The sequence below is a fragment of the Ursus arctos genome, unplaced genomic scaffold (assembly GCF_023065955.2).
Source record: "Ursus arctos isolate Adak ecotype North America unplaced genomic scaffold, UrsArc2.0 scaffold_33, whole genome shotgun sequence".
NCBI lineage: Eukaryota > Metazoa > Chordata > Mammalia > Carnivora > Ursidae > Ursus > Ursus arctos.
Genome location: NW_026623019.1, coordinates 7,547,376 through 7,560,361, shown reverse-complemented (window position 1 = coordinate 7,560,361; position 12,986 = coordinate 7,547,376). Strand labels below are relative to the sequence as shown.

The 12,986-nt window shown below is 48.2% G+C and overlaps 2 protein-coding genes across 8 annotated transcripts in view; one reads left to right on the top strand and one right to left on the bottom strand.

Moving 5' to 3' along the window:
- LOC123002131 (uncharacterized) overlaps positions 1-12,986 on the bottom strand; it is a 197,864-nt gene that overhangs the window by 133,553 nt on the left and 51,325 nt on the right. The window lies entirely within an intron of this gene.
- Positions 1-12,986, top strand: part of VLDLR (very low density lipoprotein receptor) — a 30,229-nt gene that overhangs the window by 13,885 nt on the left and 3,358 nt on the right. For 4 of the 6 annotated variants that reach the window (XM_026519286.4, XM_026519289.4, XM_057305670.1 and 1 more), the window contains 13 exons: positions 2,276-2,398; positions 3,823-3,945; positions 5,639-6,010; positions 6,103-6,225; positions 6,312-6,434; positions 6,896-7,015; positions 7,130-7,255; positions 8,280-8,451; positions 9,024-9,242; positions 10,106-10,224; positions 10,763-10,902; positions 11,233-11,374; positions 12,208-12,354. In XM_026519286.4, coding sequence (XP_026375071.1) covers positions 2,276-2,398; positions 3,823-3,945; positions 5,639-6,010; positions 6,103-6,225; positions 6,312-6,434; positions 6,896-7,015; positions 7,130-7,255; positions 8,280-8,451; positions 9,024-9,242; positions 10,106-10,224; positions 10,763-10,902; positions 11,233-11,374; positions 12,208-12,354 — 2,049 coding nt within the window. The remainder of the gene's footprint in view (positions 1-2,275; positions 2,399-3,822; positions 3,946-5,638; positions 6,011-6,102; positions 6,226-6,311; positions 6,435-6,895; positions 7,016-7,129; positions 7,256-8,279; positions 8,452-9,023; positions 9,243-10,105; positions 10,225-10,762; positions 10,903-11,232; positions 11,375-12,207; positions 12,355-12,986) is intronic. The other 2 variants (XM_048218298.2, XM_044391231.3) reach the window with 1 other exon arrangement.

Below are 12,986 nucleotides of genomic sequence, written 5' to 3'. Positions count from 1 at the left end.
AGATGTATGTACTCAAAATCACACGAGGTGGGAAAAATTAAACACATTCTTGGCCGGCATTGGTCTCTGCCTCCTGGGTATGAAGGTAGAGAAGGAAAGTGGGAACACGGCTCAGGGGAGCTGTGTGTGTTTATTTTGAGATGTTCCGCCCTGGAAGGGAAAAAGCTGCACAGTTGCTTTAAACTCATAAGGCCACTTAGTATTTTTCCGGTCCAACGTCTTGATATCGAACTGGTCTGCAGTTTCAGCAGGGCTGTTTCTTTGAAGCACGTCAACCAGCATTTTTCGTCAACTGCAGCTTAGAATCCACAAGCCATGTGTTTCCATCAGCCCCAGTAACTCAGTCTTTTACAACTGCGAGGCTGACCAGATTAATGAGTAACTTAGACCCTCTGAGCTGGTAACTGGGAGATCTCTTCCCCTGTGGCACACCTACATTTCTATTCATCTCTTAAGGCCCAATTCAAATAGCCTTTCTTTACCCTCCCCGTCTGGGTTCAGAATGGGGGGAGATGAACTCTAGCAAGTTTCTATCCCTATTGATCTTTTGTTTCAACACTTACACTTTGTAGTATACCCAGTCTTGCCTATGCCTGTAACGTTTTATACGTCTTCAAACCACATGGTCTCTTTACAACTACTCCCTGCTTCCTCTTCCTGAGGACCACCACAGGTTGAATTACAGCAAACTAACTCTGCAGACGCTCTCGCACCTTCCCACACGCTCAGGAGCACACGGGCCTTCGATATCGTTTAACCATTAATACTGGGGTTTGAGTATTGCAGTGATTTTTAGAAACAGGTGTGAATCTAAGCGCTAATGTGGCCTTTCTTGTTTCCTTGGCTACACAATTCATGGAGATGAATTATTCCTTTCAGATCATCAGGATTCCTCACCACATCTTGAGTTCTCGGAATGGACTGTAATCACTGTATTTCCCTGCTGCACCATGTCCAAGGCCAAACCAGGGGGCCCCTCTACTTCAGTGTCCTCTCCACTCCGCGAGTTGTCCCTAGCTCAGGCCCCAGACTTGAAGCAATCCCTTTCAGGTTCTTAGCAAATTGTCAGCTTTTGGCTGATCTACCATTACAGAATATTCGTTAGGGAAGAGGAGCGTGCACTGGAAATTAAGGCACATGAGCAAGGAAGAATACAGCTTGGGAAGGAGGAGCCTAGAATTACCTGATGGTAGACCCTTCCTACTGTCTCTGACTGCTTGGTGGGTAAGGTGCCCAAGCCGCCCAAGCGGCTTAAGTCCAGGTTCATGCTTATCTTCCTGGTATAGTTCTCAGTGTCCCCTTTCTGCTGAGATTGTCCCAGTTTGGACAACAAGTTGCATGGTCACCAGAGTTAGAGGAGAAAAGGCCTGCCCTCATCGGAATTAGTAGCAGTACTGATACCTTGCTTAGGAGATTTTTCACTCTAGTCCTCAGCTGGGACATTGGCAGCTTTCACAATATCTTCTGTGACTTTTAGCTGATGTTACTCCGTCTCTTAGATTCTAAATGTGACCTCTTTTATACGCGGGTTTAAACTTTCTCTATTTCTTACTGGCTGGGTTCCTCTGCCCCAACAGACTGTAGGAGTGACAATATTCAGTCCTGGAGCTTGTCCTCCCAACTCTGCACAAAACCCATGCACTGTTAAGAGATGCCCCCGAAACAGCTGTACTGTGATCCAGTCATGGGATGGAACGTTTGGCTCTTAAACCTTAGGAAACCTTTGAAGGACATGGAAGAAATGCACAAAGAGAAGGAAACTATGACTTAATAAAACTCAACAGCAGGGCACCTGGGTGGCTCCGTTGATCTGCCTTTGGCTCAGGTCATGATCCCAGGGTCCTGGGATCAGGCCCCACTTTGGGCTCCCTGCCTAGCTGGGGAGCCTGCTTCTCCCTCTCCCTCTGCCTGCCACTCCCCCTGCTTGTGCGCTCTGTCAAATAGATAAATAAAATCTTTTAAAAAAATAAAAAAAGTAAAACTCAACGACATAAAACAGACAAGTTAATTATAAGGTATCCCTGGGTTGTAAGGTAAGGAGCAAGCCCCGTCTTACTGTGACTTCCATATCCCCCGACTCTCTCAAATGAGCACCTTGCTCCTCTGGAGGAAAAAAAAAAGATTTTTCTAGTGTTCTCCTGGATGTTGGCAGTTGAGTGCTAAAAGACTCCGTTTCATTGTTGGAGTCAAATGTGTCAACAGGCAGTTTCGCCCCCAATGGGAATATCAGCTCCCGGGCGCCTACGATTTTAACGCTGCCGATAAACTTTTGTAGTAAAGAAGACGTGCGCCGAGTCTGACTTTGTGTGCAACAATGGCCAGTGCGTCCCCAACCGGTGGCAGTGTGACGGCGATCCTGACTGTGAAGACGGCTCTGACGAAAACCCAGAGCAGTGCCGTGAGTGACTTGCTTTGGACTGTACCTTCCCCAGGCTGTTTCGTGTCTCGTAGCTCGAAGTATTATTTCATCCAAAACCTGGTTATATTTTCCCTTGGCCTACCTTACTGTGTAGGCCAGTGGACTCCAAGGTCAGTCAAGTCATTAACAAGTTGATGAGCGTCCATTTAAGAATATTCTCCCAAGTCTAACAAGACTGACGTTCTCTTGGGTAGCTTCACTATTAAAGATTGAAGACCGAAGCCAGCCAATTTGATTAGGAACTCCTTGACTAGGTGCATAGATTTCAAATATTTGGTAATCAAGACTCCGAGCAGATGGTACTCTGGTCCTGGAAGCTAAGTTGAGATAGGAGGGTTCCCTCTTTGGGCCCAGGATAAGCTTTTAGATGTACAGCTTATGTTATTTAAAAAAAAAAAAAAAAAAAATTTATTACTGAAAGGGTAGGGTGGCTAGAAATAGGGTGACATCAGGATTTTTTTAACAAACCTGTTACCTGAGGTTGTTATAGTAGGGTAAAGCTTACAGCTTATTCTTAAATAAGAAAAGTTTCATAGGTATGCAAATGCATGTATGTGTCCTTGGGCGGATATCCAGGAAAACGTCTGTGACTTCACAGAGGAGGAGGACTGGGGACAGGTAAATTAGGATCATTTGAATGTCGTGGTGAAGAAAGTCTTGGAGTTCATTTCGAAACGGTAGAGACCTGTTGAAACATGAAAAGTGTAAACCTAATAGGAGCCAAGTTTAGGTCTGGAATAAGGATGACAAAACGCAGTGAAGCAGAAAGGAAGATAAATGTATCAATTTCAGTTTTCGAGGCAAGGAATCAGGGGAGCGATAAGAACATTGGTCATGGCAGGTCAGTCACCACAGGGACAGCAGGGCTGCACAGAGACACGGCCCCGTGTTTTAGTGGAGGGTGACCCAGTGAGGTCAAGAATCAGGAGGGGTCCCCGTTTTGGCAAAGCTCACGTAGGTCGCAAAGAAACCTATAAAGGAATCTAGTCAGGAGAAGACTTCCCAGGTGTTAGGTCATCCAGCCTTTAATGAAGTGGGAACTAGGTGACCTTATGTGGTATCTGACAGATAACAACAAAAAAATAAAAATAAAAGGTCAAGGAGCAGGCCAGCCAATAAGCCTAAGTGTGCCAAGTAAAACAGAAGCCAGAGCGGAGCACGCCACGGAACCTTGAAGGAGTAACACGGTCAAGGCTCTCCGGTGTCCTGCCGGGCGACACCGGCTGGCGTGGCTTCTGAGCAGTGGAGCTGGCGAACCATCTCCCCAGGCTTCAACTAGTAAGTCGAATGCCAGCCCTCCGCCAGGCCACCGAGTGACAGGTGTGAGCCCTTGCAGGCAGCTCAGGAGCAGCACGGCCCGGCCGCGTGGGGGAGGCTCTTTTGAGACTGTATATCGTCAACAGATATGAGAACATGCCGCATAAATGAGATCAGCTGTGGCGCCCGTTCCACTCAGTGTATCCCAGTGTCCTGGAGGTGTGATGGTGAAAATGATTGTGACAGTGGCGAAGATGAAGAAAACTGTGGTAAGAAGATCAGTGTGGAGTGGCTTATCCCCAAGACCCTTTTCGCTCAAAGAAGGGTGGGCAGGGGGAGAAGCGCCCCGGAGCGTGAAGATGCAGCTCCGCTGACTCGCTTTTCGGTGACCTCACTCTCCGCTCAGCTACTTGGCCTTCATTACTGCCCTAATACGCTGGCGTAAGTCCCCACGGTGACTGACCACTGCTTGCTTTGGGGTCTGTCCTAGGCAGATAGAAGTGGGAAGGTAAGTCATTCAGGGCACTGCCGTCCAGAAATAGCTCCATGAAGCCACAAGGGTGTGGGCGTCTGTGTCTGTTAGGACCGGGGTGCACGGGCCGGCCCCACTTGGGCTCAGCACAACCAGGAGGGGACTAGGGACACTGGCAAGCTCACCTCTAGGTCTCAAGTGGGTCTGCTGCTTGGAATAAATTACTTGAGTAGCATACGAGCAACCTGAGTTAGCCTCCGAACTAGACTCTCTTTGAACCTTTCCAGAGGTTAACCGGGCACAGAAGCGTTAGCTATCATCTTGCCAGCACATACCCAAAGAAAACCCTACCCGACTGATGGTACTTTTGTCTCTTCTCACAGTTCCTGCCCGTAAAAACGAGCTCTGTTTCCTACGCTTTCATGTTTCTGTTTCTGGAAAATGCGTAATAAAGTGCTGCGCGTTCCAGGCGAGGCCCTGGGAAATATCTGGGTTGAACAAACATTGCTGTGAGCACTCTTTCAAGCTACCGCCCTTTTATAGGGCCCCAAGAGCGACAGCTCCCAAGGCTGACAGGCACGGGCCTCCTGACGCAGCAGAGTACTAGTGAGCTGAGCGTGCTTGCAGTCCAAACGCCACTCTTGCGTGGAGAAGTCGACTTCTGAGGTCAATACCACTGCACCTAGTCCAATGAGTTTCGGTGTTCAATCTTAGAATTGAGCTATATGTACTGGTAAGCCCCAGAGCTGCCAAGTGTTTCCCTCCTAAATCTAGACTTTGCTTCCCAAGAGAGTCGTGGTCTCTACCCTAATTACCACCAAATTGTGACCTTGATTCATTCGGCAGGAATTTGAGTCCAAGTACAAACTGGCTAGTCGGCCTGGTTTATCATTATTAGCGTATCGGACAGCTAAGATTGTGGTCGATTCTAGCCCTAGCAGTGACTTTCTAACACTTGAAAATATTTAAGGCCTGTTAGTCCTGATCCACATTTGAAGGACCAACAGAGAAGGAACATGTATAGTAGCATAACATGATGGCTGATTTGTGTTAACAGTGTCATAATGCTTGTATGTTTGCCTGTATACCTGATTCATGGTAGTCTCGGCTGGTGATCCAAACTGATTAGCTGTCTGTCCAGTTCAAGATAGCTCAGTCTTTGCCACTCCAAATGAAATCCCCCGGTCAGGTTTAAGCTCCCTTTAGGAATCTGTTGTGGGCCTCATCTCAAATTAACTTCTAGTCTTCAGCTGTTCTCTTGGTTCTTTCTTTCCGTTCTTATTCAAGTGTCCCTGCATCTTGTCCATATTGAGACTGCTTGCTAGTATTCCAGGAACCTGGATTTGATAGAATTCCACGTTAGCTTTTAAGTGAAGCTTGGAAAGCTAGGGTCCGTGATCTGAGATCCCGCTCACTGCGTCGTAGGACGAAAGTCTGGAAGGCAGGACGCGCCCCGCATGCTCTCAGCGACGCCTGCTCTCTCCCCGCAGGTAACATCACGTGCAGCCCCGACGAGTTCACCTGCTCCAGCGGCCGCTGCATCTCCAGGAATTTCGTCTGCAACGGCCAGGACGACTGCAGCGACGGCAGCGACGAGCTGGACTGCGCGCCCCCGACGTGCGGCGCGCACGAGTTCCAGTGCAGCACCTCGTCCTGCATCCCCCTCAGCTGGGTGTGCGACGACGACGCCGACTGCTCCGACCAGTCGGACGAGTCCCTGGAGCAGTGCGGCCGCCAGCCCGTGATGCACACCAAGTGCCCGGCCAGCGAGACCCAGTGCGGCTCCGGGGAGTGCATCCACAAGAAGTGGCGCTGCGACGGAGACCCCGACTGCAAAGACGGCAGCGACGAGGTCAACTGTCGTAAGTAGCCTTCTTTATCAGTCCGGCCTGCTCGGCGCGTCCGCCTGGATGGCTTGGCTGACCCTCCCCTGTCCTTCCCGCCTCCCCTACAGCTTCAAGAACCTGCCGCCCTGACCAGTTTGAGTGTGAGGACGGCAGCTGCATTCACGGCAGCAGGCAGTGCAACGGTATCCGGGACTGTGTGGACGGCTCTGATGAAGTCAACTGCAAAAACGGTGAGGGGCTCCTCCTGGGGGTGAGTCAGAGGACTGCTGGGAGCAGCCCCACCAATGGACTCTCGCTTTTGTGTTTTTCTTTATAGTCAATCAGTGCTTGGGCCCTGGCAAGTTCAAGTGCAGAAGTGGGGAGTGCATAGATATCGGTAAAGTATGTAACCAGGAGCAGGACTGCAGGGACTGGAGTGACGAGCCCCTGAAAGAATGTCGTAAGTGGAGGGGTTGCCTGAGCACAGAGTGGGGAAGGTTCATGACATGGCCCCTAGCTGATGCCCTGTGCACCCTGCCCAGTGCCCGCTTACAGCACTTTTTTAAGGAACCGTCTTCGGTTGCTGGGCTTCAGAGTGGCATTTTTATGCCTTAAAAATTGAAGCAGTGAAACTAGTTCATAGCTTTACCTCGTTAAAGAGAACTGATCAGCAATGGAGACACTTGACTCAGTACTACTTAGCCAGCCGGTAACCTGCCAAGGAGATTGGGTTTACTTAACTTCCCCCAAACCCTCCAAGATGCGTATCTTGAAGACAAATTATTAGACTTTAGGAAAGTCGTGGGTTTGGCCAGACTAACTAGATAAGTTATTGCAAAAAGCCCAGAGTTTAAATGTTAATTGGGGCAAATATCAGTCTGGGATAAGGTATGGGATAACTCTGGTCCCTTTTTATTTCAGATGTAAACGAATGCTTGGTTAATAATGGTGGCTGTTCTCACATCTGCAAAGACCTAGTTATAGGCTACGAATGTGACTGCGCAGCTGGGTTTGAACTGATAGATAAGAAAATCTGTGGAGGTGAGTACGGGAGGGAGCTTCAGCCTCGGGGGAGGGGGGCGGGGAGATGAGAAAGGACAGTATCTTGCTATAGGTCATCTAGGCACAGAAGACTAATCCTAATTTCCCTCCTAGATATTGACGAATGCCAAAATCCGGGAATCTGCAGCCAAATTTGTATCAACTTAAAAGGCGGTTACAAGTGTGAATGTAGTCGGGGCTATCAGATGGATCTTGCCACTGGCGTGTGCAAGGCAGTAGGTAAATGGACTTGGACTGGTGTTGCTCTGGTACCTTTAGGAGTAAGGCCTTACCAAGGGTGCAGCCAGTGACCCCAAGAGTCAACTAAATTATGGAATCAAGGTAGTACAGCTCTTCCCCGACTTCTGATAGGGTCGCAATCCAATAAACCCATTTTAAGTTGAAAACATCTCAAGTCGAAAATGCATTTAATATACCTAACCTACCAAATATCATGGCTCAGCCAAGCCTGCCTTAAATGTGCTCAGAACTCTTACGTCAGCTTATAGTTGGACATCATCTAACACAAAGCCCATAAAGTACTGAATGTCACATGTAATGCATCGAGTACCCTACTGAAAGTGAAAAGCAGAATGGTCGTATGGGTACGGACCGGTGTCAGCTCATCGGCTGTTCACACCCTCGTCATCACGGGGCTGACCAGGAGCTGCGGCTCGAGGCTGCTGCCCAGCATCGAGAAAGAACATCACAAGACAAGATGGTAGCCCCTATCACTGGCCTGGGGAAAGATCCCAACTCCGAATTCGAAGTGTGGTTTCTACTGAACGCAAACTGCTCTTGTACCATCGTAAAGTTGAAAAATCCTAAGTCCGGGACTGTCTGTTCTTGAGATCAGTGTTACTCAACTCTCAGGACAGTATCACAGGTTAAACGTAAGATCGTTTCCCTGGACACCTGCCTTGGTCAGTTCCTTTTGCATAGGATACCATGAATACCTACCAGGTTCGCTTACTTCCTGCTTCCAAAACTTGAATGCAGTCCCAGTAAGTAACTTAGTCAACAGCTGCTCGGAAACTGTTCCAGGCTGCTGAGCCACCCTACTGTTGAGTGCTGTGACCCCAGGACTGCCTTCATGAACTAGGAAGTGCTTACAGTTCCCGGGGGCACGGACTGCAGCAAGCCCCCTCCTCAGGTGTTTGGCGGTGCCTTTACTGTTTAAGTGCTCCTCCTCTGAAAGGAGGTGACTTAGAAGGACCTTGCCTTCTTACAGCGAAACTAAATAAACCTGACTCCTGTCTTTCAGGCAAAGAGCCAAGTTTGATCTTCACGAATCGAAGAGACATCCGGAAGATTGGCTTGGAGAGGAAGGAATATATCCAACTCGTTGAACAGCTAAGAAATACCGTGGCTCTTGATGCGGACATTGCTGCTCAGAAGCTGTTCTGGGCTGATCTCAGTCAGAAGGCCATCTTTAGGTAACTTCAGTTCTCTGCGTAGCGTCTTTGGGAAGGTTTGGAGGAATTTCTAGCTCCACTCAAGCATCTAATTAGCTGGGACTCTTAAATCTTGACACTGATTCTTCAGCTCTTAAGTTACTATCAGTCCCTCACGAGAGACTGACAATTGGCATATGAAGTCAAAGGTGGCTATAGCTACAGGATTAGAACAAAGGACATCTTAGTTTCTCCTCCTGTCACCCCTTTCTTTCCAGTTAATTGACAACTTTTCGTAGCGGCTACCAATGGAAACGGTAGCGGCAGCTTTTTCTTAAAGGGAACTCGAGAAACTCAGACGGCGGCTCTTGCCACAAACAGCCTCACTTAGAAATGTGTCAGTCTTGCTTGTCGAGCACATTCCAGCAACTAAATAATGGACACTACTGTGTAGTATCAGTAAGAGGCATAGTTAAACGATGAGAGTGGTGAGCCATGGTGTTACTCGAGCTTCTTCTGAACAGAGTTGTTGACCATTTTGTAAGCAGAAAGCCCATTCTCCAGGCTCTGATGGTGTCAAACTCTTAAACTTCTTGTGACCTATTCTGTTTCAGTGCCTCAATTGATGACAAGGTTGGTAGACATGTTAAAATGATCGACAATGTCTATAATCCTGCAGCCATTGCTGTTGATTGGGTGTACAAGACCATCTACTGGACTGATGTGGCTTCTAAGACTATTTCAGTAGCTACCCTTGATGGAACCAAGAGGAAGTTCCTGTTCAACTCTGGCTTGCGGGAGCCTGCCTCCATAGCTGTGGACCCCCTGTCTGGGTTTGTAGTCTGTTTTTTCTAGCCTTTTGGATGCTATCTGTGTATGCCAGGAGCAGCCTGGCTGAAACTGTACAGAAATCCCAAGACTTACAACTCCCCACACCAAAGAACTACCCAGTCCAAGGTGTCAGCGGTCCAGTAAGTCCACTCTCTTCCAGGCCCTCCCTGGCAGGATGGGCGCTCGGACTGATAGTAAGGAAACATGCTTGACTTGACACACACACAAAAGCTGTATCTGAACCCTTATGGCCACCCAGCTTCTCCGCAAGTGACTTTTAATTGTTGTCTGAATACTTTGTCAGGTTAGCTCTGGATGACCCAGCCTAAGTCCTAGCACGAGTCGTGAGGATTTTGGTAACCATATTATCTCAAGGCTTCCATCTAAATATCCAACTTGTCTGAAAGTCCAGTTGAAATAAATGGATCTCTAGCAACATTTCACCAAGAGGTCGCCCTAAATGGGTGCTAAATAATATAGAAAAGCAGCTTAGGAAGTTGACTAAGGCTCTAGTAAGGACACCTGACTCCCGTGAATCGTCGCGAGAGCAGTCCGCCAAGCCCCTCCAATAAAGCTTAACATATACTCACCCTTCAGTTCTCTGAAAGAATTGGGCTTTTGTGAAGGAAATATATAACCTGTGACTTGGGGTTGAAATATAATTATCACACTTAAATAGATTAATATAGTTCATAATGAGCTGGTAGGTTCTTAGTGTTAACTTTTGTTTATCCGGAACATAATTTAGACCATTAACCTATTATTGTTGGGCTCTAGAGTTTTCTAGTCATTCTTCAAATGTGTATCTCAGACTACAAGTTTATTCCTTCTAAACCACTGAGGCTTCTTATTTAATTCTTCCCAGCTTTGTGTACTGGTCAGACTGGGGAGAACCAGCTAAAATAGAAAAAGCAGGAATGAATGGATTTGATAGGCGGCCCCTGGTGACAGTGGACATCCAATGGCCTAACGGAATTACACTCGGTATGTCTGTCCTTCCTTCCTTGGCCACCAATCCAGCCGTCTCCACAGCTTTCCCTTCCCTCCATGGTTTATTCTGGACTAGACCAGACCGCTCCCATGGGCCCTGCAATAGCAGGAATTCTGGATGAATGTAGCTGAGCAATACAGATCGAATGGTGGGGCCTTAACAAATTAGATGCTCTATCATCACTAGCTTTTCTGTCCATTTGGGCCTAATATGGGACATAAATTCAGTGCATTTGGCCCTTAACTCTCATCCATCAGGGAAGAAAAACATACTTGCCTCTCTGAACACTTCCATAAAGTGAGTACCATTTCTTAAGCCAGCACCTTTGAGACTCTTAGGTACTCCTTGAATCTCCCAGAATGAGTGTGGGTACAGACCCCACATGCTGCCTCACAGGGTTTGTGGGACCCCCTTAGGAACCTGTGCTGGAGAAGGAGCCATGAGAATAGAATATTGGATTTCCTGGATATTTTCAGTGGAAGCCAGGGCGGTGATGGCGTCTCATGCACTGACAATTCTTTTCCTCCCCAGACCTCATCAAGAGTCGTCTCTACTGGCTTGACTCCAAGTTGCACATGCTGTCCAGTGTAGACCTGAATGGCCAAGATCGCAGGATTGTCCTCAAGTCTCTGGAGTTCCTAGCTCACCCTCTTGCGCTGACCATATTTGAGGTGAGATGGGCGCGTCACCTCTAAGTGTGTACCTCTGAGTTGCTACGGCGCCCCAGGGGAGAAAGGACAGAACAGGTACGGGGCGGGAGGGATCGGCAGAGCAGCATGACCCAAGAAACCGCTTTCACTTCAGACATGGGACAGATTCGATGCTCATTTCCTATAGCACTCCAAGAAGCCTGAACTTGCATCTCCAACAGCGTAACGTCTAACCTCCCAGACCAGGGTTCAGTAAACGTGCACCATTCAATTGCCAGAAATAGCGATGACCTCAGATATGGACTTGTGTTAATCCTAGGTGTCGCTGCTAATTTGGGGGTTCTGTTTTAGGATCGCGTCTACTGGATAGATGGGGAAAATGAAGCAGTCTACGGTGCCAATAAATTCACTGGGTCAGAGCTGGCTACTCTGGTCAACAACTTGAATGATGCCCAAGACATCATTATCTACCACGAACTCGTCCAGCCGTCAGGTAACGGGGACAGGCACAGCCCTCCATCTGTAAGGCCCCGGGAGGGACAGCAGCGTGGGGTAGTACCAGCTTGGCCATCAGTAGCTCTTCCAACAACCCAACTTGCTCTAAAATGGAACTTTCCCCTCCAGTCCCCTACTTCAAACACGTCACACGTGGTGTTGTTTTGTTTTCATTTCTGACTTCCTAGTGAAAGGGCTTTCAGAACTTCAGCTCTTCCCTTCCCTTCCCACCCTCAGCATTCAGTCTTATTCCAGGCTTTTCCATACCTCGTGGTCTTCATTCCCTTATACTAAGACTCATGCACTATCCTCCAAAGTAGCTTTTATGCCACCAACTTCCTACCTCCCCATCATGACACATCTTCTATGTAGATCCTCAAACACGTCTGGCCACACCAGCTCCTGCTTGGACTACTTGACTGGTTCTGTCCACAGGAAACGCTTTGACCTCCCTCTAGCTGGGTTCTTTCCCCTTTGGGGGAGCAAGGCTAAAGCAAAGACCAAGGAGGACATGCTCATCTCCTTCCCCTGAGTCTTCACTCTAAGCTTTGGGCCCGTAGTGGGTGCCTCCTGTCCCCACCTGCTCCCTCACCACCCACCTGTTCCAGGCATAATCCTTACGCTGCTTTCATGAACTTTCTTGGGATCTGTGACATCCTTGGCGCATGCTGCCTATACCCTTGTATTTCTTCTTGTACTGGTTGAACTTGAAGGTCGAGACAAGTGTAATCTCCCTGGGAACAAGGACTCATGTCTCCAGCATCTAGAACGGGGCTTTATGTATAGCAGGCACCAGGACACCTCTTGTAAAGGACTTTTATCTCTGGATAGGTAAAAACTGGTGCGAAGAAGACATGCCGAACGGAGGCTGTGAATACCTGTGTCTGCCGGCGCCACAAATTAATGATCATTCCCCAAAATACACCTGTTCCTGTCCCAATGGGTACAGTCTGGAAGAGAACGGCCGGGAGTGCCACAGTAAGGCTTTTGACTTTTCAACCACAAGCGGGACCTAACAGGCAACAGAGTAAGACACTAGACGAAAAACTAGCCTGGATGTTAAGAATTCTGCTTTAACCGATTCTTGGAGTAGATTTGAGAACATATCTGCTACCACTGTGTGCCGGGTTGCTGTGTCATGACTTCGCAACTGACTTCTCACTCATTTCAGCAGTGGGTGAGTCTGTAAGTGACCACAGCGTGAACGGGACTATCCGGATGTGTCCCGGTTCGTCCCACAACAGCACCAAGCTAGCCAACTTGCAGATAATTAAACAAAGTCTTAATGTGTTCCTCCAGAGAGAGAGAGAGAGGCCATGGTTACAGGAAACCTTAGGGCCCCCGTGGGCGACACCATCTTAAACTCACACTTAAACCCAACTTGATTTTTGTCTTCCGTTCTTAGCTTTTGATTGAGTGGCAAATTAAACTCTCATGTTGTGAGCAAGGAGCTCCTATTGTGAGGTTTCTATTAGCTTAATACGGAGTTCCTGCAGGGACTAGCTCAGTTTACTGAGAAAGTAATTGCAAGACAGTCTGACAAGAAGACTAGTATGTCTGATACTCTCTGTTCTCGAGAACATTTCTGGTAATTTCCAGGACGATGCTGA